General features: G+C 27.6%; 1 protein-coding gene across 1 annotated transcript in view; it reads left to right on the top strand.

Annotated features, from left to right (window-relative positions):
- LOC107448654 (zinc transporter 6-A) overlaps positions 1-19,680 on the top strand; it is a 24,137-nt gene extending 4,457 nt beyond the window's left edge. The window contains exons 4-14 of the mRNA XM_016063956.4: positions 1,450-1,534; positions 4,114-4,156; positions 6,921-6,986; positions 7,759-7,839; positions 7,920-7,955; positions 9,779-9,922; positions 10,911-11,030; positions 12,100-12,202; positions 14,619-14,735; positions 15,921-16,025; positions 18,912-19,680. Of these exons, the coding sequence (XP_015919442.1) occupies positions 1,450-1,534; positions 4,114-4,156; positions 6,921-6,986; positions 7,759-7,839; positions 7,920-7,955; positions 9,779-9,922; positions 10,911-11,030; positions 12,100-12,202; positions 14,619-14,735; positions 15,921-16,025; positions 18,912-19,388 (1,377 nt within the window). The 3' untranslated portion in view covers positions 19,389-19,680. The remainder of the gene's footprint in view (positions 1-1,449; positions 1,535-4,113; positions 4,157-6,920; positions 6,987-7,758; positions 7,840-7,919; positions 7,956-9,778; positions 9,923-10,910; positions 11,031-12,099; positions 12,203-14,618; positions 14,736-15,920; positions 16,026-18,911) is intronic.
- The last annotated feature ends 2,905 nt before the right edge of the window (positions 19,681-22,585 follow it).

The raw sequence follows: 22,585 nt of genomic DNA, 5'->3' as shown, positions 1-22,585 counted from the left end.
ACCTATTTCAGAAATCAGGATATGTAAAATTGAAGATGGGAATTTTCCCTCCTGCACGAGCAAGATATCCTAAAATCGGAATTCTAAAGAGAAGACAATCACATACACTTGGTGGTAAAAAATCCTCCGCAAATATCGATATAAACTTGAAATCTGAATGAGGAGATTCAACTGCACCGATCCCTGCTATATCGATCTGAATGAGGAGATTCAACTGCACCGATCCCTGCTATATCGGAGTTTTTTTTTCAACCGCCAAATATCGATATAACCTAGTGAATTAGTTTTGAATGAAGAGATTCAATGGCCCATTCCGATTTAACTATACCAACCCCTGCACCAGATGTGATTTTGGCAAATAGCCAAAGAAGTTGAGCACACGTGTTACCAAGAGAATGAGTTGATAGTTGACCTTGAATCTTTCCCTTACGCTACGGCAGATCGGACTCTGTTCTGTACATTCTCGCAATGATTAAACCGGTGTTTCACTACATTGGAGAGAGCAACATCGATTTAGCGTTTGCTGTCATGAATAAATCGATTTAGTAGAGTCGAAATGCTCACTCCGGAATTTTGTTGAAGATGAAATGGATAAATCGGTATTACGATGTTGTAGTTAAATCGATATATCGTCTTACATCGGTATAAAGCCCAGTCCTAGTAATCAGCAAGTTTTAAAATATTTTTTAATTAAAATTAAGGTAAAATAACAGATTTANATCGGTATTACGATGTTGGAGTTAAATCGATATATTGTCTTACATCGGTATAAAGCCCAGTCCTACTAGCCACAAAAGCTTCAGTAAAAATGTAAAATATCTTGAAGTTAGCTTATCTTTAAAATAAAATTTTGATTTTTAAAAAATGTAATTAATAAATGTAATTAATAAATAATAAGTGTATTTAAGAAAGATTAATTTGGAATTTTAAATGTGTATCATCTTAATAACTTTTTTGAAGTTCCACAATGAGATCAACAAATCAATGAGACCAATTTAAGTTTCAATTTCTTGTGAGCTGAGAGGATGAGATGAGTAAAAAAAAAGATTAAATGTGCAATATTGAATTATAATTTAAGCATCAAACTAAAAATTTAATGCATCTTGAATTTTCCCCTGATTCTATACATTTGTTTATATACATTCCATGCAAAAATTGCCTATGTTGTAAATTTATTGACTTATTAGTAGTAACATATCAAATTTTTGCAACGCGTAAAGGAAATTATAACATATAATCTAATATCTATAATAGAATCAAAATACATATAAATTGCATTATGCTATATTATTTTTTGCTTAATTTGATCTTTCATTTAACAAAACAAAGAAAACAAAAAACATTTCATAATGAATAAACTAAATTGTTAAGAGCCATAATTGCTGACTTTTTTTTAATTACTATTATTTTTCTTGCATGATTTGATTAAAAAAAAATTTTATTTTATAGTTTCAAAGAATAATTTGGTTAACTTTGCTGAATGTTTCTTCTCTATTGCTACTTATAAATTGGTGCAATAGTACAAGAAGTGTTGGTAAGTACAAATAACTTTTTTTCCCTTTAAAAAAAACAATTTAATAATGCATTATGCTAAATATAGTTTTGCCATTTCTTTTTTAGTTTGTAACATATATGCTCTTATTATTAATTTAAATATTAAGCTTTTAGAACAGTGAGGGGGTCGAGTTTAGAAAGCAGAATTGTGAAAAACCCAGGGTTTTTTTTTTTTTCAGGGTATTGAGGGTTTTTTCAAGGTTTCAGCAGGTTTTTTCAAACTTTATTGAGTTATTCATCTTTTTTTATTAATTCTTTATAATCTGAAACGAAGTCTTGTTGCAGTAAAAAATGCCATTAATATAATTAATAATTAAGCTATTAATAACCATGATTATTAACACATTTTATTATAAATGTACCGTAATTTTGCGGAGATACGTCGATAAATGCGACATATCTAATGGGGTGGCCAGATGGGTTTTTTTTTACTATTTAAACTAACAAATTCTATTTTGTTGAATTGATTCTCCAAAACTTCATGATTACTGTTCATCTTTTACAGCAATACTCTTTTTATAATTTACGATCAATAATGATTTTAAGAATTAACAATGGACGGGAAAAACAGTTTTATTTCAACAATTTTATCTGTTTATTCATTTGATTTATTTATAACTGGAATATAATAAATTAATTATAAAAGAAATAATGCTTTCGTGATCACTATATGCTTTAATTTTTGCACAAAACTATTTTATTTGTTTACTTCTTATATCTTTTTTTTTTTTTTTTTTTTTTTTTTTTTTTAATTATTCTAAAGGTTTTTACCTGTTTATCATTTGATCGGTTAAAATTTTAGTAATTTTAAATTAGTAAATAGAAACAGGATGCATTTCAGATTGTTTTGTGTTGTTCAATTTTACACATTATCAGATTTAATTTACTTTATTTAATTATTAATATTTTTAAAATATTGTAAGGGTTTTTCAACTGTTTAATTGTATTTAGATATTTCAAATCAAATTACGATAAAACTACGTAATGCGGTTGTTTTATATGTTATGTTACATTCTTTTCATCAATTTATTGTATTTTGATAACTTATATTTAGGTTCTTAATCACTTGGTTTACATAAAATTCGATTATTTTAAATTGGTTTTTATTAATGTTATGCTTTTGGGATTGTGTTTCATTTGAACTGTGCAGAATTGTTCACGGTACAATTTTGCTTACATTTAAAAAGTTATGATGTAAATAATCACTATTCATAATTTCTGATTTTACGTAAGATCACATATATTAGTTTAATAATTATTTAAATGATATTTAAACATATAATCATTTCTTTTCTATACAACTTGTTATTTGAAATAAATGCTTTAACTCCAAGATCAATCACCCAGTAAAAGTTTGTGCGACCTTTCTGATGAAAAACTTTTCCTTTCTAGTCTAATTATATGGGTGCAGCATATATCCCAGGGTGGCGTATCTCCGCAAAATTACGTTAATTTACGTAGATAAATTAAAAATAATATTTTTACCCACAGTAATAGGATTCGATTCTCTTTATAAGATTTACCTATTCTGTTTTAGAATTAGGAAAACTACTAAATGTTTTAGTAAATAAATAAATAAATTATTTATTTTAATTCAAATAAAAAACATCAATTTTCAAATTTTTAAAAGGAAAATGTGTCTATGCAATGAAACATCGTATTACCTATATTCACATTGTATTGTAAACATTATATTGTGTCCTATGTTATGTACAGTGAAAGAGAACTTCTAAAATAAGTTCTAGGATTTCAACAACAAGAAATACATCAAATCTGAAATTCTAGAACAAGCATTTCACCTGTTAAAAGGTGCTTTATTTTAAAAGTATTATTTATAAATACATGTAGTAAGACTCACTGGTCGAAGAAATTTTAAAGAATAATTTTTTTATTATTTTCCTATTTCATTTAATCATGTTTTGCTAAAAATATTATATATTGTATCTTGTAATCATCAATACATTAGTTTCAGTTGTATTGACGATTAGTATCTCAAATTTTTGTCAGAATACCTTAGTACATATTTTGCAATTTATAATATGTGTCTTTAAAAAGGTTAATTAAAAATTTAAAGCACAGAATATAGAAGTAATGGAAATATAAATATTTCAATGTATGCAGTTTGTATTTTATTCTATTACAACCTTAGTATTGAGAGCTGATTTGTTCATATTAAAATGCACTTATGAAAAAACCCACTTGGATTTTTTTGAGTTAGGTAAAATAATAACAGCCCTGAAATAAAATATTTAGAAAAATAAACAGAATTTATGCAGATTTGATTGTAGGAATACACTTTGAAAAAAATTATCATTCTGTGAACATTATTTACAATGTTTATGTACCAATTTTTAACATTGCATAATTTAAACTAATTAGGATTTTTTATTTTAAATGTCTTATTTAAAACGCTTATCACTTTTTGTATTCAAAAACATATTTTTATCCTTAAAATCCCAAGCTTTATTCTAGTAAACATTGTTTTTCCTTGTTTTAGGTTTTAAAATGTTTTCATTTCTCACATTCTATTTTAGTTATGCTTGTAATTTTTTGTTTTAGGTCTTTTGTCTTACACTTATCTTATTTTCTTCGATACATTATGGTAAGTTCACGACAAATCTCATTCTAACAAACACCAGCATTGCAGAATTCTCTCTGTCAGTGGTTCCCAAATGGTGTTCCACAGAGCCTTAGGGCTCTGTGGAAAGATCACAGGAGTACCGAGCGTTGGGACATATTTTTGCTAGTTATAATTTCTGAAAACTAAATTTATATTTAAATAATAATTCATTTTTTATTTGTATATATGAAATATTTAATGTTGCATTTATGAAACTATTTAATTGAAATAATCGAGGAGAGAAATTTTTTATAATAACAATAAAATGAATGAATTATGAATGTGCATCTAGGAAAATTTTTAGTTTTTCGCATCGTATAAAAATAACCAAATTTAAAAGTGAAAGAAGTATGTTTCTCTGATAACCATTCTCTAAGTTTTTCATCCTTTTCGGTTTTTATTTTAAAGGAAACAATATCCCATCTCATTCATTTTCAGTTTAAGCATGAACTAAAATTATGAGCTAGGCTAGTTACTGTTTCTGACCTGGGAATTTACATAATTTTAGACATAAATTCTGACATCAAACCCAATTTCAAGACCAATAACAATATGCCGAAAAAATTTCATTCTTCCTTCATTCACTAAATATTTTCCAAAATAATTAAAAAAAATTTAGATTATTGCATATTTTTAAAATAATTAATAGACTCTTGTTAATATTTTCACAACTGCTAATGAAACTTATTCATTAAATCTTAGGGTTCTGCCAAAAAAATTCAACCATTTAGGGTTCCACAGCCAAAAAATCTAGGAACTGCTACCCTATGTAACCAAAATGTTCCCATTCCTCATACCTAAACTAAGTCTTTAAAATTAGCTGTTTCAATTTCATAAAAAAAAATCTGTCAGTTAGCTGCGATCCCACAAGTAACAGTAGATACATTTTATTCAATGAATGATTACTGCTTCTGGTTGTTCTACTCCTTCATCTTCAGATATGGCTAGTTTTCATGTTTTTGTAAGAATAGAAAAGTAAATCAGTATCTTTAAAGTATTTCAGTTTAGATTTGATTTTTCCTAAAATCTTAATCAGAATGGTAGCTTTAAAACATTAGTAGAAAAACTACTACAGTCAAACCCCGCTGTAGTGAACACGGTTTATAGTGAACTCCCGGATATAGTGAACGAAATGTTTGGTCCCATGCCTTGCTATACATGCATAATGTTATTTTTTGTGGATATAGTGAACCAAAAAAGTGAGAAGTTGGATATAATGAACTTTTTTCTGTCTTCGACTGATTTTTTTCCCAATAATTTTGAAATTTCTACTTCAAAATAAGTACATATACCGATTTTGAAAACCATCTACAGAAGGGAATGTTGTGATAAGCATTTTTTCTTGTTTACTTCTTTTATCCCAATTTCCCATCCTTAAGCAAACCAAGCAGATGTTTCCAACTCAGGCAGATGATGCATCTGTAAGGTGTCAGTGGGATCAATATGCATTTTCTGTCAGTTGGAATTATTAATTTTTCATTATTGGTTAAAGGGTTGGACACTAATGTGTGTTAAGGCTCTCATTTCAACTCCTTTTTGCTCTCAGTTTAGTTGAAAAAAGCCTCAAACAAGTGTCTCAAATTTAACTATAGCGAGCAGTAAACGTCCTCCCTTGGTGATAAAATGAATAATCAGAAAAATTGATGCGATCAAGCTGATATTTTCAGGTAATGTAAACTATCCAAATCTGCTCATCAGCTAAAGATTACTAATTTTTTTCGTAAGCAAGACGAAGAGAAATGAAAAATAAGAAATTTTTTGCTGCTACATAATATTTTTCAGTCATTTATTTGAATAATGTGTGATAAAAGAGAGGAGTTTGGGAACCATTAGTTAAATTGCCTGCGTAACGGATATAGTGAACACCCGGTTATAGTGAACCAAAATTTCGGTCCCTTGAAGGTTCACTATAGCGGGGTTTGACTGTAATTACATAATTTGATGACAGAATTAAATGAAAATGTTACAGTGAAATATGGAATATTCGTCTTTTTTCAACCTCCCTCTGAACACCATTAAGGGATAATGACATTATTTTTTTTTTTACTTATTGTGTATCTTGGTGTATAAGTTCACTTCTTTAACCTCCAAAATTTTCGTGAATCAAGGGGTCTACTTATACACCAGTAAGAAAGACAACCATATTCTTTGATCTTGAAATATTAAATGAATTAATAAGGTCAATATAATAAATAATTCTGTAAACATAATACTCCTTTTAAAAATTATTTATGTGTACAAACTATATATAATTGTGATAACATCTTGATGCATAATAATTAAAGGGACGCATCATAATTGATTATGTTTGTGTATTTGAAACTTGAGTAAACTTTTAATACAGAATTCTATTGTTAATATTTTTAAGACAATTTTTCTTGTTCATTAAAAATAATGATAATTTTCAAAAAATGACTTCAATTTCGTAAGTTTAATGATATGAATTGCTAACAATAAAGATTTCAACTATAATTATAACTTTCTTAAAATAATTAGTCTTTTACTTTTTTCACTTTTAAAAAAAAAATAATTTGTTACTTAGATATTCTTCATTAATAGTTACAAAAATGTAACCTAACTTGTATTTTTTGTCAAAAAAAAATGTGGCAATAAATGCACTAACATTTATTGAGTTTAATTAATTTTTTGTACTCATTTATTGAATCAGTTAATGTGAAATCAGTACAAGGCAAAATTGCAAAAGTAGTAGTATTTTTCTTTGCCTTATTTCTATCTTATTTTACAGTTTATGCATTTGTGCTCTTAGTATATGGGTAGAGCAAAAGAAACCCAATCATCAGTATACTTTTGGGTAAGTTTTATTTAAAAATCATAGCTAAAGAAATAAATAATTTACTGAAACTAACAAATTTTTTTCCTGCATTATAGTTATAGGCTTTAAAAAAAAAATATTTCAAGATCATTAGGTTTTAATTACATTTTATGATTTGATTTATATTGAAAAACTTTATGATTAAGAAACACCTTTTTAAAATTTCATTTTAGAATTTTTTTTGAGTATTGTAGATTTAAAATATTTTTTGACTAATTAAATTGAAATATCAATTATGTTGATGAACAGTATTTTATGTAGCAAATTTCCACAGATTTACTTTCGCATAAACATGTGTTCTGAATCTCAGTGTGCTCAATAAAAACCAGTCTTTTTTTTTTTTCCTCCAGTGTCTTAGCAAAAAAAAAAAAAATTTTCTTACCTTGAATGTATAAAACTGTTTGTTGTAATATAGCTGATTCTGACACTTGTGTCATTTAATTCTTTCAATAAAAATGAAAACATTTATTTTTACAATATGAAGTTTCACTAAAATATTTACACCTAGTAACATATATATTAACTAAATATTTACATATATAAATATTGTAAATGTTTAAAAATAGTTTCATTAAAATAAAGTCACTAAAATATTTTTTTTTTTTTTGCTTTATTTATTACAAAAGAAAATTGATTCCTTTAATTTTTTGTTTATGTTGTGTGCAACAAAAATGAAATCCTAAATGTATGAAAATTAAAAAACAAAAAAGTTTTTAATGAATAACTAATATTTCTTTATATTTAAAAACAGATATGAAAGGCTAGAAGTTCTTGCTGTTTTTGCATCAGCATCTTTTTCATTCATTAGTTCATTCTTCACAATAAAGAAGGGGTACGATTTTTAATATTTATAAAGTATTAGTTATTTGATTGTTTTATTAATAAATGAAATTCTAATTTTATTTATTCTAGCATTGGAAGATGGGTTCAACAAACTCAAATTCACACGTAAGTCTCTTGAATTTAATTTAGTTTATAACTCAAATTTAAGGTTTATTTGTGTGTATAAGGTTAAAAGCCCTAAGCATGTCTATACATCGTCCTTCATGTATAGTCATATCTTTGAATTAGAAAGCATTATATAATATTTTGACATCATATTCTTTTTTTTTTTTTTTTAAATTTAAAAAAATGGACTTTGAACATATAGATATTTAAAAAGGATGCCCCCAGAGGTGATTAAGCATGACTATACATCATCCATTATGTATAGTCATATGTTGGAATTAGAAAGCATTATATAATATTTTGCCATCATCACATTCTTTTCTTTTTTTTAATTTAAAAAAAATGGACTTTGAACATATAGATATTTAAAAAGGATGCCCCCAGAGGTGATTACAAAATGCCCTAACTCAAATAGTTTTTTTTACCACATTTTCTGTTTATTAATATCAGAGATTTTGTATAAGCATTAGACTGTATAAACAATTACAGACCTGCCAACTTGTACAACCATCAATTAAAAAATATTCTTAATGGTTGTAACATTTATTTTTAAAGTATGAAGTTTAGTTTCTTAAGTTTCAAACCTAATTGCAAACCACTATAGCAAATCAATAGTTCAAACATGTGTATAAGATCAATTTATTAGACAGATAAAACAAAAATATGCGTTTAAAGTGTTTAAAAGCCTTTGTTAAGAAATTTTTTCCTGTTTTATTATCAGGGTGCGTAGCCAAATCTTTGAATCAAAAATAAGCACTTTTTAAAAACTTTTCAAGCACTTTACAAAAATTTTCAAGCACTCAAAAAATTCGTATTGAATCAATGATATTATTGAAGAACAAAAACTTTTTATGAACAGTTTTAGCATTAAAAAAAAAAACCCAAAAGAAACGGACGTAAATCGAAACAATCAGTACTTTCCCACATCACCGAGTGAATTCAACTTGACTCTGAACTCAGAACAAAAGTACCCTTACCCCCTACATCAAAAAAGTGTTAGAAGTAAAATAAAATAAACAAGAATAAAATTAAAATAAATTAAAAAGAAAAACATTTATTGAGGATCTGACTCTATACAAATTGGAGCCCTTGGGTTTCAGTTTCGAGTGTGCGCGCATGCGCAAGTCATAACGTGGGTACGACATGAAGTCCGTGTTAGTGATTCCGTAGCAAACACCCCATTTTTCGTGGAATGCAGGGGATCCGCCAGATATCACTGAAGGAAGAAAGAAAAAGCACTTTTTAAAAACGCCAGCTGAAAAAAGCACCTTTAAAAGCTTTTAAAAACGAAATCCCCCAAAAAGCACCTTTAAGTAATTTTTACAAATGCTACGCACCCTGATTATTTTACTACCAATTTGTAAAATCGTTCCTAACAAGTTGGCAACTATGCAATTAAGCCAACACTGATCATAATTATCTACAACATTTCAACAAACAGTGGAATCTATACTAGCAACAAGTTCAAAACCAACCTTGTAAAATCTTTCCTAATAATTTGGCAGCTATGCAATTAAAAAAGTTTTTTAATTTCTTTTTGAAAAACGCTATTCAGCGTTTTTGGGGTTGGTAAAATTGTTACCTTGGTTGCTACCAATAATAAAAGTTTAAAAAGTGTTATTAAGAATACATAAACTAACATCTTTAAACAAATTTACATTTATTAAGAGTCATAAATTTAATAGTTATAGATTAAGAGATCGCAAATTTTGGACATCCTAATGAAACAACAAAATATTGTTATATTTTAGGTCATTATTGATTTAATTATATTGTGTGATTTTTTTTTAAAAACATTTAATTATAATATGTCTTCTGTTTAGGGGCAGGTTGTTTCCTGGTGTGCTTATTGCCTTTATTTGTCACATGTTAGTGACACATTGCATGAAAAATAAAGGCCTCAATTTGGTGATTTGTGCATCTGATTCAAGCTGGCTTCAAAATCGGATTTCATCTTTTAACCAGAGGTAAACTGACAAAATTATTTCACTTGAAATTTATATAAAAATCAAAACCTCTTCCGTCAAAGAAAATAAATTAATTTGTATGTACTTTAATTTTTTTATTGTTTTGATATGCTCACATGTGAATTTTGAAAAGGAAATCTTAAGAATAACCTAAAGAATAACATAAATTTTAATTTTGAATCCTTTTTTTATTTAACAAAATGTATTTTTTTTAACGAAACATATATGAAATATTTTTTGAGCTATGTGAAACTTAATTACAGTTTACTGCTGTTATTATTGCATCCACATGCTGTTGCCTTGAAGGTGCTTCAGTGGTACCGGTATGGGCATAGCTTTGACTTTTGGTTATTAGCTCAAGGTTGTGAGTTTAAGTCTAGTGGCCAATTAAACAACTGTCCTGTGCTACACGGGGCAAGTTAACTCTATTTTGACTTAAAGTCCTGTTACTATGGTAGAAAAAGAAAAAATATCCTGTTATGGTAGAAAAAAAAGGGTATCTAATTATGTTAGCTGATAGGGGTCAAAATAATGAGGCATTTTTGTCGTGGCTATTTACAGATAGAGCCCTGAGGCCATGTACTTAGCCAGCTAGGGTGTATGTGACCATTTAGACTTAAATGTAAATTTAAAAGCTACTTTTTTTAAATTTGCATGCAAAATTTTGCATGTAAATTTATTTCCGAAGTCAAGAAAAATTTTCGAAGTTTCTTTTTATCTGTACAAATGTGTAAGATAGCACCTTATATTAAAATCATTATTGATCAACTTGTTGCTATCTTAAAACATTGAATGTAGCCTGCTTTTTTTTTTTTTTTTTTTTTCTTAAAAAGTTGCAGAAATATGCCCTTTGAAACAAAATTTTCAATCACACAATTTTTTTAGCTCTTGTCATTTCCTTCATAAGTGTTTATTGTACCAAACTATGTCCTAGTTTGTTTTTTTCGAACCACTACAAAACCTGAATATTTCTTCTATACTTTTGTAGCTTAAGTCATGTTGTTCCTGGCATCTCAGGTAATACATGCCCGCGTATAAACCCATTCTCTCTTCTGGGTTGTGCAGCTGGAGGAATTCTTATCATTGCTGTATTCTTCATAGATATTTTGTAAGTACAAAAAATAATTTATAAGTGTATCTATCTTCATTATTTTGTGAATGGAAATTGTGTAAAAATCAATATAGATAAAAGTTTTAAAAAAATTGTAATTTCCTCAATGAACTTAAAGTTTAATTTAAAATATCTAATTTTTGTTCTCTCAGCTAGTTCTTAAAGTAAAGGCAGAAGAGATATCTCCTATTCTTAATTTTATTCCCTTTATGTTAGTTATTTTTTATTACTGTTTGATGTCATTATATTGAGTTAATAACATCATTTGAGTATAACAATGTTTAGTCACTTCTAACTTTTATGGCTTTAATCCTCTGAGCATTGAGCTTTTAATAACCGTTGTTGAACAGCCGACTAAATTTTTGGGTTTACAACAACTAATGTTCAGCTCCGTAGCCATGTAATTTTGAACCCAATCCAGAAGACAAGGGAACTCCTGGATCAAGTATTGGAAGAAATTTGCCTTTGTGGAGGACTTTTTGATGGAACTAACCTGCATTTTCGTTACACGGAGAGGAAGACTACGAGAACCTCCCATGGTTAGCCTGACAGCAAAGAGATTCTAATCCATGATCCGCCTGCCACTGAGGATATTTCACGTCAGCACTGTGATCGGTGCAAGTCGGATGCGAAATTCGTATCGACCAGTCATCACCGGGATCGAACCCCGGTTCACCTCATTGAAAGGTGAACGCTCTAACCCCTGAGCCATCGCGGCTCAAGCATTGAGCCTTTGAGCAAAATTGTGCTAAAAGTTCCTTGCACACACTAGTTTCCCTTTGTGTAACATAGAGAAAACTTGTTTTATATGCTGGAAGGCCTTTCAATTTTAATCTAAACTCTTCAATTAATTTTGTCACTTACCTTTTATAACTGAATTTGCACTACTCAAATTTCTTGGTTGTTATTTCAGCTTTAAGTTATCCTATTTTTAATGTTCCTTACATTTTAAGTTTAATATTTAAATTTGATGATTAAAAAACTGACTAAACTGTTGACTTTTTTTTTTGCTTTTAGACCTTACTATTGCTTGAAATAATTTTTGTGCATATTTATTTTTGTATAGTGATTACCATAGTGCAGATGCAATAGCAGGAATTATTATATCATTCTTCATTTCTTTAACCATGTTTCCTGTGTGTGTCTATACTGGAAAAATCTTATTGCAGGTAAAATTCATAAATTTGAATAAAATTGTAATTAAATTTTTAACTTATTATAGCATTAATTTGACAATTATGATAAAAATCAAGCAAGAATTATTTCTTAAAATTGATTACTTACAAACACATAAAAACTAGCAATTTTTTCCCCACAATCCAAAGTGATAAAAAACTGCAAATAAGTATTTTGTGTTTTTCAATATCCTCTCATAGCGCAGTTGTATAAAGGATAGTTATATTATGATTCTTTATTTAAAAATTTCATGTTCCAGAACTAAAATCAATGTTATGAATAAAATATTTTTTGGTCATGTGCTACTTATTAAGTTTAATATATTACTTTATAAATAGAGCTTACAGCTAATGCGCAATAATTTAAAATCTTTCCCAGGAAGAGTGAGAACGATATCAATTTAAATTTTTGACTGAAAAAATAAAATACGCCTCTTTTGTGTAATTTATGTAATCTTGAACTGAATTGAAACAAAAGGCAGATATCAGTGAATCTTTTTTTTTTTTTGCTACAATAATAAAAAAATTTAACCTTCTATAGTGAACATTTTGGTCACCCTCATAAACTAACATTTCAATAGTTAATTTTTTAATGAAACTTCAAGTGCAATTCTACTGGTTTCTTAACTTTAATTCATAATAGTGAACATAGTTAGGAGAATTGTTTAAAGGTTCTTTTAAGGATTTAAGGCAGGAATAGCCAACCTATTTGTGTTTAAGTGAACATTCTAGAATAAGGTTAGGTTGAACATCAGGCATAATTTATTTTTTCTATTTGAATTTACAGTTTGAAATTCTGTTATAATTATTATTATTTATTAACAGTTGAAATATTTTTTTTTATCATGATTTCACTGCAGCAAGAGCAAATACGACCATTGGTGGGTTCCATGCCTAGGGTAGGAAACCCCTAGTTTAAGGATATTAGTTGGAGTTTAAACTTTGCTTCCACATCACGAGTACCAGGGGTAGCACTTTTCAGTCCTGAGGATTGAAATCAGTCTTGAAAAGATCAGTGCGATGAAATTAAACCTCCAATTAATATTTAATTCCATCTAGTTTTGTAAATTAAGTTTTTAAAGTAAAAATTAAATTTTTCTTTTAAAAAAATGTTAATTACTATTTTTTGCCAAATCAATATAGTATTATATTTAAAAAAAATTGAGTTTATAGAAATGACAAAATTTATGATGATAAAGGGAAAAATAAGTTAAGATAATGAATAGAGATAGGTGTAAAAAGATATGAGGTTAGCTGTTATTTTTGTTTTGTTTACCATAAAAAAGGTAAAATAAAGAAAATAAATTTATCTTTTTAGAGAAAGTAATCAAGTTATTGATATAATATATGAATCATTCTAGTGTAAAGTGAGCTATAAATTTCTGAAAAATCTGCTAAATAACGCTAGATTGTTTTAATTGGTCAAAAAATAAGTTTCAGTCTTGATATTAATGTTTTTAGAGTGGTACCCATGAGCATAACAGTCTAAATTCATTCTAAGTTGAAAACAATAAATCTTACACAGTGCCATATGCTTCCAAATTCTTGTTTTAATAAAAAAAAATCTAATTGTTCAGTTTTTTTTTTTTTTTTCCAGAAAAAAAAGGCAAAGAGTATATAAGTAGTATAAAAGTATAGAAAAATAGCACATCCTCTTATTTAAAATATGCTATTTGACTTAAGATTATTGGCAATATAAATTTCATTGAAAAAATTATTTTGTTATAAAGTTTAAAGTAAACAAAATAGTCACTGATGTTAATACAAATGTATTTTATACTTCCAAAAACTATTTTAATCCATCTTTGCGAATCTAAAATTGCTGTTGTATTGTTAATATTTACACAATCTAGCCGCCATATTTTACTTTAAAATATCTATTTGATTTTAAAATATCTTTTGAAAAAAAAAATTTAACAAAAAATATATTTAGTTAGGAAAAAAAAAAATTTAAAAATTACATGCCTCCCCGTGAAGAGTATTCAAGAATAAAAATTCAGTAGTTTTTTCAATGTGTGATGTATTTTAAATAGGTGACATTAAAATGAAATGCATTTGCATATGACTCAAATACTTCCAAATTTGATAGAAAAATAACCATAGTTTCAGTATGTTAAATAAAGGTTAATTTAAATATTATTTCCTAAAATTATTATTTAAATATTTAGCATTTTAAAAACATCCAATACTAGGTATAATTTACAATAATTAAGCTTAAAATAAAAGGAAATAAATAAAAGAAAAAAATCCTTATTTAAATATTTTTTTAAAAAAAGAAACGCTACTTTTTACACCGTTATTCTCATTTTAATAACTTTAGAGATGAATATTTTGTTTTAATATTAATAAACTGCTATTTATCTCACATTTTTTTTTTTAAATAATATATTTTATTTTTTTATTTCATTAGGCTACACCTCCACATATTGCTGACCTTTTAGACAAGTATTTAAGAGAAGCATCTACTTTAGATGGAGTTTTAGAATTCAGAAATGAACATTTCTGGCTTTTGGGATTTGACAAAATAGTAAATATTTGTACATTTTTTTTTTTTTTTTTTAATGGTCATCTTCTTTAATTTTGATATTTGTTTCATTTATTTTTATCTAAACTATTACATTTCAGACTATTATACTGGATCTTTTTAAACGAAAGATATTTTACTAATCACCTTACCTAATTAAATCTTCTGATTTTTATATAGTCTAAAAAGTTACTGAGGATTTGAAAACTTCTGAAAAACATCCCTACTAATTTTATTTATTACTCTATGGCTTGAATAAAAATTTAAATAAGTGCTAACTTAATAAAGTAAGTGAGATTAAAATAGATCAAAAATGCTCTGTTGGCTAGTTATATCAGTTTAATTTCTTTTTAAAAAAAAAAAATTATGGTAATTTTTATAAAAACTTTTGGTTATCTAAAATAAATTACTCTTTTACATTGGGATACCTGCAAGTGGCGTTGTGTAGGTATCTTGATCCTGATTGGTTGTTGAAATGTGGCATTTGTTTACAGTAGCAACTGTTCTTTCCATTCTATTTAGAGTAAGCCAAGCCTGTCAAGCATCAATTATTTTTAATTGCAGAACCACCAGTGAGTTAAGTGATACATTCTATATTCTTACAAAAAGATTTAAATTCTTTCACTATTATTTCTTAACACAAAGACAGACATGGAGTCATGTAGAACATAAATTAATTATGCATCAAAGTTGCCAGGTAAACAAAATAAAAATATATCATGGTTACAATAAAATACATAAGCAAATAAAAAAAAATCTAAGTTATGTAAAAGATGTAGACAGGAAAGAATTATATTTCAATAAATTCGATGTTCGATGCGGTGCTGTATATAATTAACTTTTGTGGAGAAACTTTGCTTATAAACAATCAGCTGACGTCACAGGCCATAAGGGTGGCTATCTGTCATCTTCTTGAAGTGCAAGTACCAAATTCAAATATATGAAAGAAAGAAGTTTGATAGTCTTTACATTCAATCTCAAATATGCTATAAAGTAGTCGAAAATTTAAATTCTGTAGTTATTAGTTCATATTATTAAGTATTAATTTTCAGTTATAAAATATCTTTGCAGTTTGTTTAAAAAAGTACTTGTTATAGGCACTTGTTTTAATTTTAATGAAACATTCTTTTGTCCTTGCTTTGATCAAATGAAAGGTTTTTTTTTAAATTGCTAATTCTATGTTTTCAGGTGGGAACAATACATGTTAGAGTCAGACGTGATGCAAATGAACAAATAGTTTTATCTCATTTGTTGAATAAGCTGTCATCTCTTGTTACTGATATTACTATTCAAGTAAGCTTCATTAACATTAATCAATGAAGTTAAAATTAACAATTTAGGAATTACTTAAATACAATGTTACATGTTTCAATTTATTATTTGTAAAGTTCTTTTTCTATTACTTTTGAGCTTAAATTTACAACTACAGCGATTTTTCTTGTATGTTAATTAATTTCGTGGGGCTGGAAGGAAAAAAAATTTCTTTCCTTTATATGTACTGGATGTAAAATAATTTTCTTTTTATAGTGCTTAGTGGCCTACACCCTATACCAATTCAAAAGAAATTTCATATAATGTTATTTGAAGGTATGGGCTCAAGATTGTGTGTGTATGCGATAGTTTGTAAGAATATGGCTCTCACAATTACAGTGAATAAATTACGAAAATTTATTCTGTTACCCTAACCTTGAGAGTTCTATTGTTATAAATCATCTATATATCAAGCCTATACCTTCAAATAACTGTATATTATATTTAATTTTGACTTTTTATACTGATACACCACTGGGAGTTCATTTGTTCTTGTTTATGTATTATTTTAATTTGTACAGTTATTGGGGAGACATTATTTTTAGTTATAGATGCATCCAATGATTTCATGTATAAATCTTACCTTAAAATATTTTTAAAAAATCATTCTTTTACTCACCTCAAAACAATTCAAACATTATGTTAAAAAAAATCTTTTGATTGGAAAACTGTGCTACTAGCTCTGTATTCACCGCTGACACTGACTCAGCGCAAAAAACCTGGTTTGGAAATACAGTGTACTCCCGATTATCCGGGTTTATCACCGGGACAGGTCGCACGGACAATCGAAAAACACGGATAATCCGAAAACTCCTTTTGTGAAAGAAAAATTCTATATCATTGCAAAAAATATAAAAATTACTGACATTTGCATGTATAACATCAAACTAGGAATTTTTCTTTTTTAAAAAATGTGTAATGCGTCTTCGCCATATATCGATACACATATTTTACGAACCGCAGTAGTGTCACCGTAATCAAATCCTCCAATATAATGTAATAAAGTTTCCACAGAGCAGCAGAATGAGAAATAGTATTTCAATCATTTACTACATCTTCTGCATCAGTTACTATCATCACTATTTGATTTAACAACATAACGATGTCTTCATCAGTCAAATACTGGAAGCAAGGCTCACATGCATCACTTTGAAACCTATCTTCTAAATTTTCTTCATCAAGAATTTCGAAACCTTCGATTTCTTTTGCTTGTTCGAGAATACTGTTATCATATTTTTCTTGAACATCTGAAGAGGATTGTTCATCAAGCGGTATGATCTTTATTCATGATCGTGATAGCTAGACGGTTTTACCTTTGACCATGCTGCTGATATTACATATACTGCAATCCAATAACGAATATTGCTTCCAAAAATTTGGTATTGTTATAACTTCATGAATCAAATTTTTTTAATCTTGAAAATGTTTCTCTTTATATTTTCTGTGTGACTCCGGAATGAGCACGGATAATCCGCAAACCGGATAATCCGCAAACCGGATAATCGAGAGTGTACTGTATTTACCATAAGACTAAAAGTGATTTCAGTATTTTTTGACCGTCTGCTTCTTAACCACTTATTTTGAACTCACTGTTAACTTACACTCCAGTGGTAGATAAAAGAGACCATCAGAAAACAGTAGTTTTGCAAGCAGGATCGATTGAGGATAATTGGTATTTCGAGGAAATTTTTCATCCCAAGGTGGCATGCCCTGCATTGCTAATGTTATATATATATATTATTAGAGCTGCAGTGGCTCAGGGGATAAAGCAATTGCTTTCCAATGAAACGACCCAGGTTCGAATCGCAGCTGTTGATGGGTGATTTTAACTCTATTCACAGCACATCAAAGCTACGGAGTTAAACATTGGGGTCGGCTGTTTAACACCAGTTATATTATGAAAAATATACATATTATTGGTGATGATAAAGTTTAAGGAAAGAATTTTTTTTCCAAATATTATGACCTATTTCATTTAGGTTTTTCTTTTGCCAGCAAATGTGCATTATTTTTTATACATTTATTTAGGTCATTTTTTTTTCTTACAAGCTCTGTTAAAAATAGTATAAATATAAATTTATATGTCAAATCTGCTCAAAAATGTATTTTCACTAGTATTGTGCAGCTCCGAATATAAAAAGTTTTTGCTAGCTCCAAAATGGTTATGCTGCTGTTCCATTTCTGAGAACGTTTTGGTAGGATTTTATTTGCTATTGTTTCAATAGTCACGCAACAAAAAGGTTTCAGAGTAAATTCTAAATTTTGGCAAGTTACTTTAATAATTGGTTTTTATTTATTTTTGATTATATAAAATCGTTTTACATTAAAGAATTTATGAAAATGAAAGCTAAATTAGCTCTATTAGAACTACTAAAATATAAGAATAAACTGTTTTGCTTTTACTGAAATAATTTAAAAAACTGTGAAAGACTGAAATCTGGAGAATGTTTACTTTGACCACTGTATGTAGACAATCATATAATCACTTTTAAAATGTCTGGAAAAAAAAAATTATGTCCAATTCGATATTTTAATATCTGATTGGGATTGATCGGGAATGCTAGAAAAATGTACACCGGCACTTTCCTTTTAAAAAAAATAATAAATAAATAAGACATCAGAACAAGAAATATCTACCTAGTATTCTCAATACTGATGTTTATGTTAAATATTTAAATATTGATGAATATATTAAAATTTAAACGACTTTTAGCATATATTTCAGACATTTACCAAAGTAACTGCATAATTGCTACTATTCATCAGTGGAAATCTTTTACAGTGAAATGTCTATGACATTGAAATTATTAATTTCACAGCTACTAAGTATTCTAGACTTGCTGATTTCATATGTTTAATTCATTATAGGTTTTCAAAGATGAATGGGCATGGAGCTCAACCACGAGGCAGATTTTAAACGATCCTTTTCTAAAGTTTCCTTCCAAAAGTGAAACATTTCCAGCTACAGCTGCTATCCCTAGCCCTAATGTGGGAAGTCCAAATACTACCATCTGTACTAGTTCCAGTTCTTACTCATCTAGTAGCTCCAGTTCTAGTTCTAGAACTTTCGAAACTAAACAGTCACCTGGTGTATTTGCTGCTATTCCTTTACCTCCATCTCTATCATCTTCACATTCTCCGAACACTGAAGTGCGGGAATTTTCAATAGAAATGAGCCCTGGTATCAGTCCTATACCAAAGCCTTCCTATGACTCCAGTCAGGGGACGCCATCTCATCAACACATTTATGACTTGCAAAGTATATCTAATCCTAGTAAATATAGTAGAGAGCTTATTATTAATCCCATGTTGACATCCAGTCCAAATTATGGATTTAGGAGCTGATACATACACTTATCTCTGTTAAAGTAAGAATTGCTATTATTTAAAAAAACAAAACAAAGATTCTGAAAGGCTTTTTATACCATTATGGATGTTTTTGAAAAAGCTTTGATATTTTGCCTTGAATGAAATATTTTATGAGGGCAACTGGATAAAATTATGAATGAAATGACAATGTGCTTTTGAATATTTTAAAAAAAAAAGCTTTATTTTTGTGAATTTAAACTGATCTCTAAATTTCTCTGTATATTTCATTATTTAAAAAATAATTAATAAAACTCATTGTTTATATAAATGGTTTCCAAAATATCATTAAGATATATTAAGTTTTCTTATATTGATAGTCAAATATTTTAAAAATGTATTGCGAATCAAAAGTTTATTCGATTAACCCTTTCATTACATAAGGTAGAAGTTATGCAGGGGTTTGCCTGCCTTGTTTTAAAATTTATCATACTGAATTAAATTACTAAGAATTTTTTTAAATTTTCCTAAATTGCATTTTTCATTATAATACTTGCAAACTCTTGTTATGCAACACTTTAATAAGAAAGCTTACCGACATGCAATGTGCTCGATTTGCGGCGTGATGCACCAGTCAGTGGCATCATTTCAGCAGAGTGAACTGTTCCAATCGTAGTGTCTATAAAATGATTTGTGATGAAAAATCACAGGAAAGAGGAAGTAGATAAAAATATTTTGTTTACTGGGTTTTGCTTAAAGCCGATTCTCGGCAAATTTCAAAATTTTTTGCAAGTTTGTTTGCAGATGGCATTGCTGCAAGGAAAACAATGTTTTCTCCTTAATGTTAGTATGTTCCAAGTGAAATAATTACCTGGTCATCTGCTAATTTTGTCCTCTGACTGTTTTATAGTTTTTCTTAGTAAGAAGTGCCATCTGCTTACAAACTCTAACTAATTATATATTTTTTCCTAAGCAGAATTCAGTTAGCCATTTCGTTTCTTTTTGTGATTTTAGAACATCGGTTAGAAGAGCCACTACTACAGTAACTAACTCTGTTCCATAGTGGTTTTCTTCTACACTATTCAATGAAAAAAACATTGCTTATCAGATAAAGTTATACACATATTTACTCAAGTAACTCAACAGTTAAAAATTAAAATACATTGCCTTATAGTAGAAATTTGTTTAGCATCCAGTTAAAATATAACAATCTAAGACTGATAAGTAAAGGGAAATGTTTATGACATATCTTAGTTTCCTGAATATATTGTTACAAAAATTTTAAAAATAATTTTTTATACGAAGCATTGTTTGTAAAATTATTTTCTAAAGTATTGTAAATATTTTTTGCTACATTTGTTTTCTAATTTGATTAATTAGGATCATTACATTTATGTTTAATATCATATAATTTTTATTTTGAATGATTTTTTTTTAGAGCACTATTCAATGAAAAGCAATAAATATGTTTTTTTTTTTTTAATTATAAGCATATTAGCCACCATTCATTGCAATAATATTAATTAAAAATGGAAAAACTTTATCATGCTGAAAAGCCTGGACTAATGCTCAGAGGGTTAAATATAATAGCCATCATTCATTACAATGATATTAATTGAAAAATTGACGTTTATCCCACTGAAAATTCATGCAACGACTTGAGTAACACTCAGATTGTTAAGTATAACAGCCATAATTCATTGCAATGATATTAATTAAAAATGAGCAAGTTATTGCTCAGAATTTTGTTTACGTTTTTAAATGTTTAGTTGAAAAAATTTATATTTATTTACAAGGTCACAATTGAAAGTTTTGATTAAAGAAAGTACTAAGAACAAACAAAAAAAGGGCAAAAATGAACAGTGTTCTAAATTAACTGGATGATTTAGTTTTATAACTACAAAAAATTTATTAATTTAGACTTGTATATGAAGTATCTGTTGTAAAATTTTTTCCATAAAAGTGTGCATTCACTGTAAAGTTACTCTTCTAATTAAAATAGAGATCATTAAACTTACTTTATTGATTAAAGTTACGAATGAATCTTAGTGAAAAATCCAATATAAAATTGAAATTTTTTGCTATTTTAGCTATTTTTGCTATTTTGCTATTAGGTCTCTGGAAAAGCAAAATGTTTATGTTGATGTGTAGATAATCTTGAATTTTACACTAATGCTTGATACATTTAAAATTATTTCAAAAAATTAATGGTTTTAATAACTTTCTTTTTATTGAAGATACTTTTAGAAATAATTTAAATAATAAAAATATTTCATGTTTAATTTTATTGTGTCTTCATCATGGTGAATGTGTCATTTTCTGAGTGAGCAATATAAATTTAACTAATTAAAAGTTGCTTAATGTGGAATGGTCTATAGTAACTAATATGAAATTGAAAATTTGTTTTTATATTTATTTTTTTATATCTTAACTATTTATAGCTTCCTTCCATTGGTGCTTACTTGATTGTCCTCTGACTCTAATGTACAAATTATGTTTTATCTTTGTTTTTAAAAACAAGGGTGGCTGCAGATCAGGGGAAAATGGTGAAATTTTATCAAACTCAAGGGAATTCAATTAAAAGACCCAAAAAGAATGAAAAATGAGATTAATTTGAGATACCTAAAACACCAATATTTTTCTAAAAAATTGCCCTTTTAAAAAAAATTTAATAATAGTCATATATATATATATATATATATATATCACTGCTACAAATTTTATACAGTTACATACAAAGTATATTATTATAGCTCTTGTATATTATACTATGTACTAAAAACATTATTTTTTTAAAATTATTTTATAGTATGAATAATATACTATTTTTAAAACTTCGAATACAGCTATAAAAATTATATATTGTTTGCTTTTATGGCGTATAAGCTTACAAAGAACAATCTTAATTAAAAATCAGACAAGTTTATGGAAAACCTACACGAAGAACAAAGTTCTGGTAGAATTACCTTACTGTATAATATTACATTTCTGATAAAAAAAGACATTTTTCTGGTATTAAAAACCTAAATATATGCTATATACGGCCATTCATTTAGTACTTTTCCTTTCATATGGTAACGGTTTACCAGAAATTCTAGTTTTCAAAATTATAGTTCTTATTACCGCACAATTCAACCGAATGGATAGTTTTTATGCCATGTGCTGATGTACGATGACAAAACTACCACATTTTACCACATTTATCTATTTTTATCGCATATTATGAAACCTTATTT

The sequence above is a fragment of the Parasteatoda tepidariorum genome, chromosome 6, assembly GCF_043381705.1.
Source record: "Parasteatoda tepidariorum isolate YZ-2023 chromosome 6, CAS_Ptep_4.0, whole genome shotgun sequence".
Taxonomy (NCBI): domain Eukaryota; kingdom Metazoa; phylum Arthropoda; class Arachnida; order Araneae; family Theridiidae; genus Parasteatoda; species Parasteatoda tepidariorum.
The sequence above is the reverse complement of the archived record's forward strand: the minus strand, read 5'-3'. Positions and strand labels throughout refer to the sequence as shown.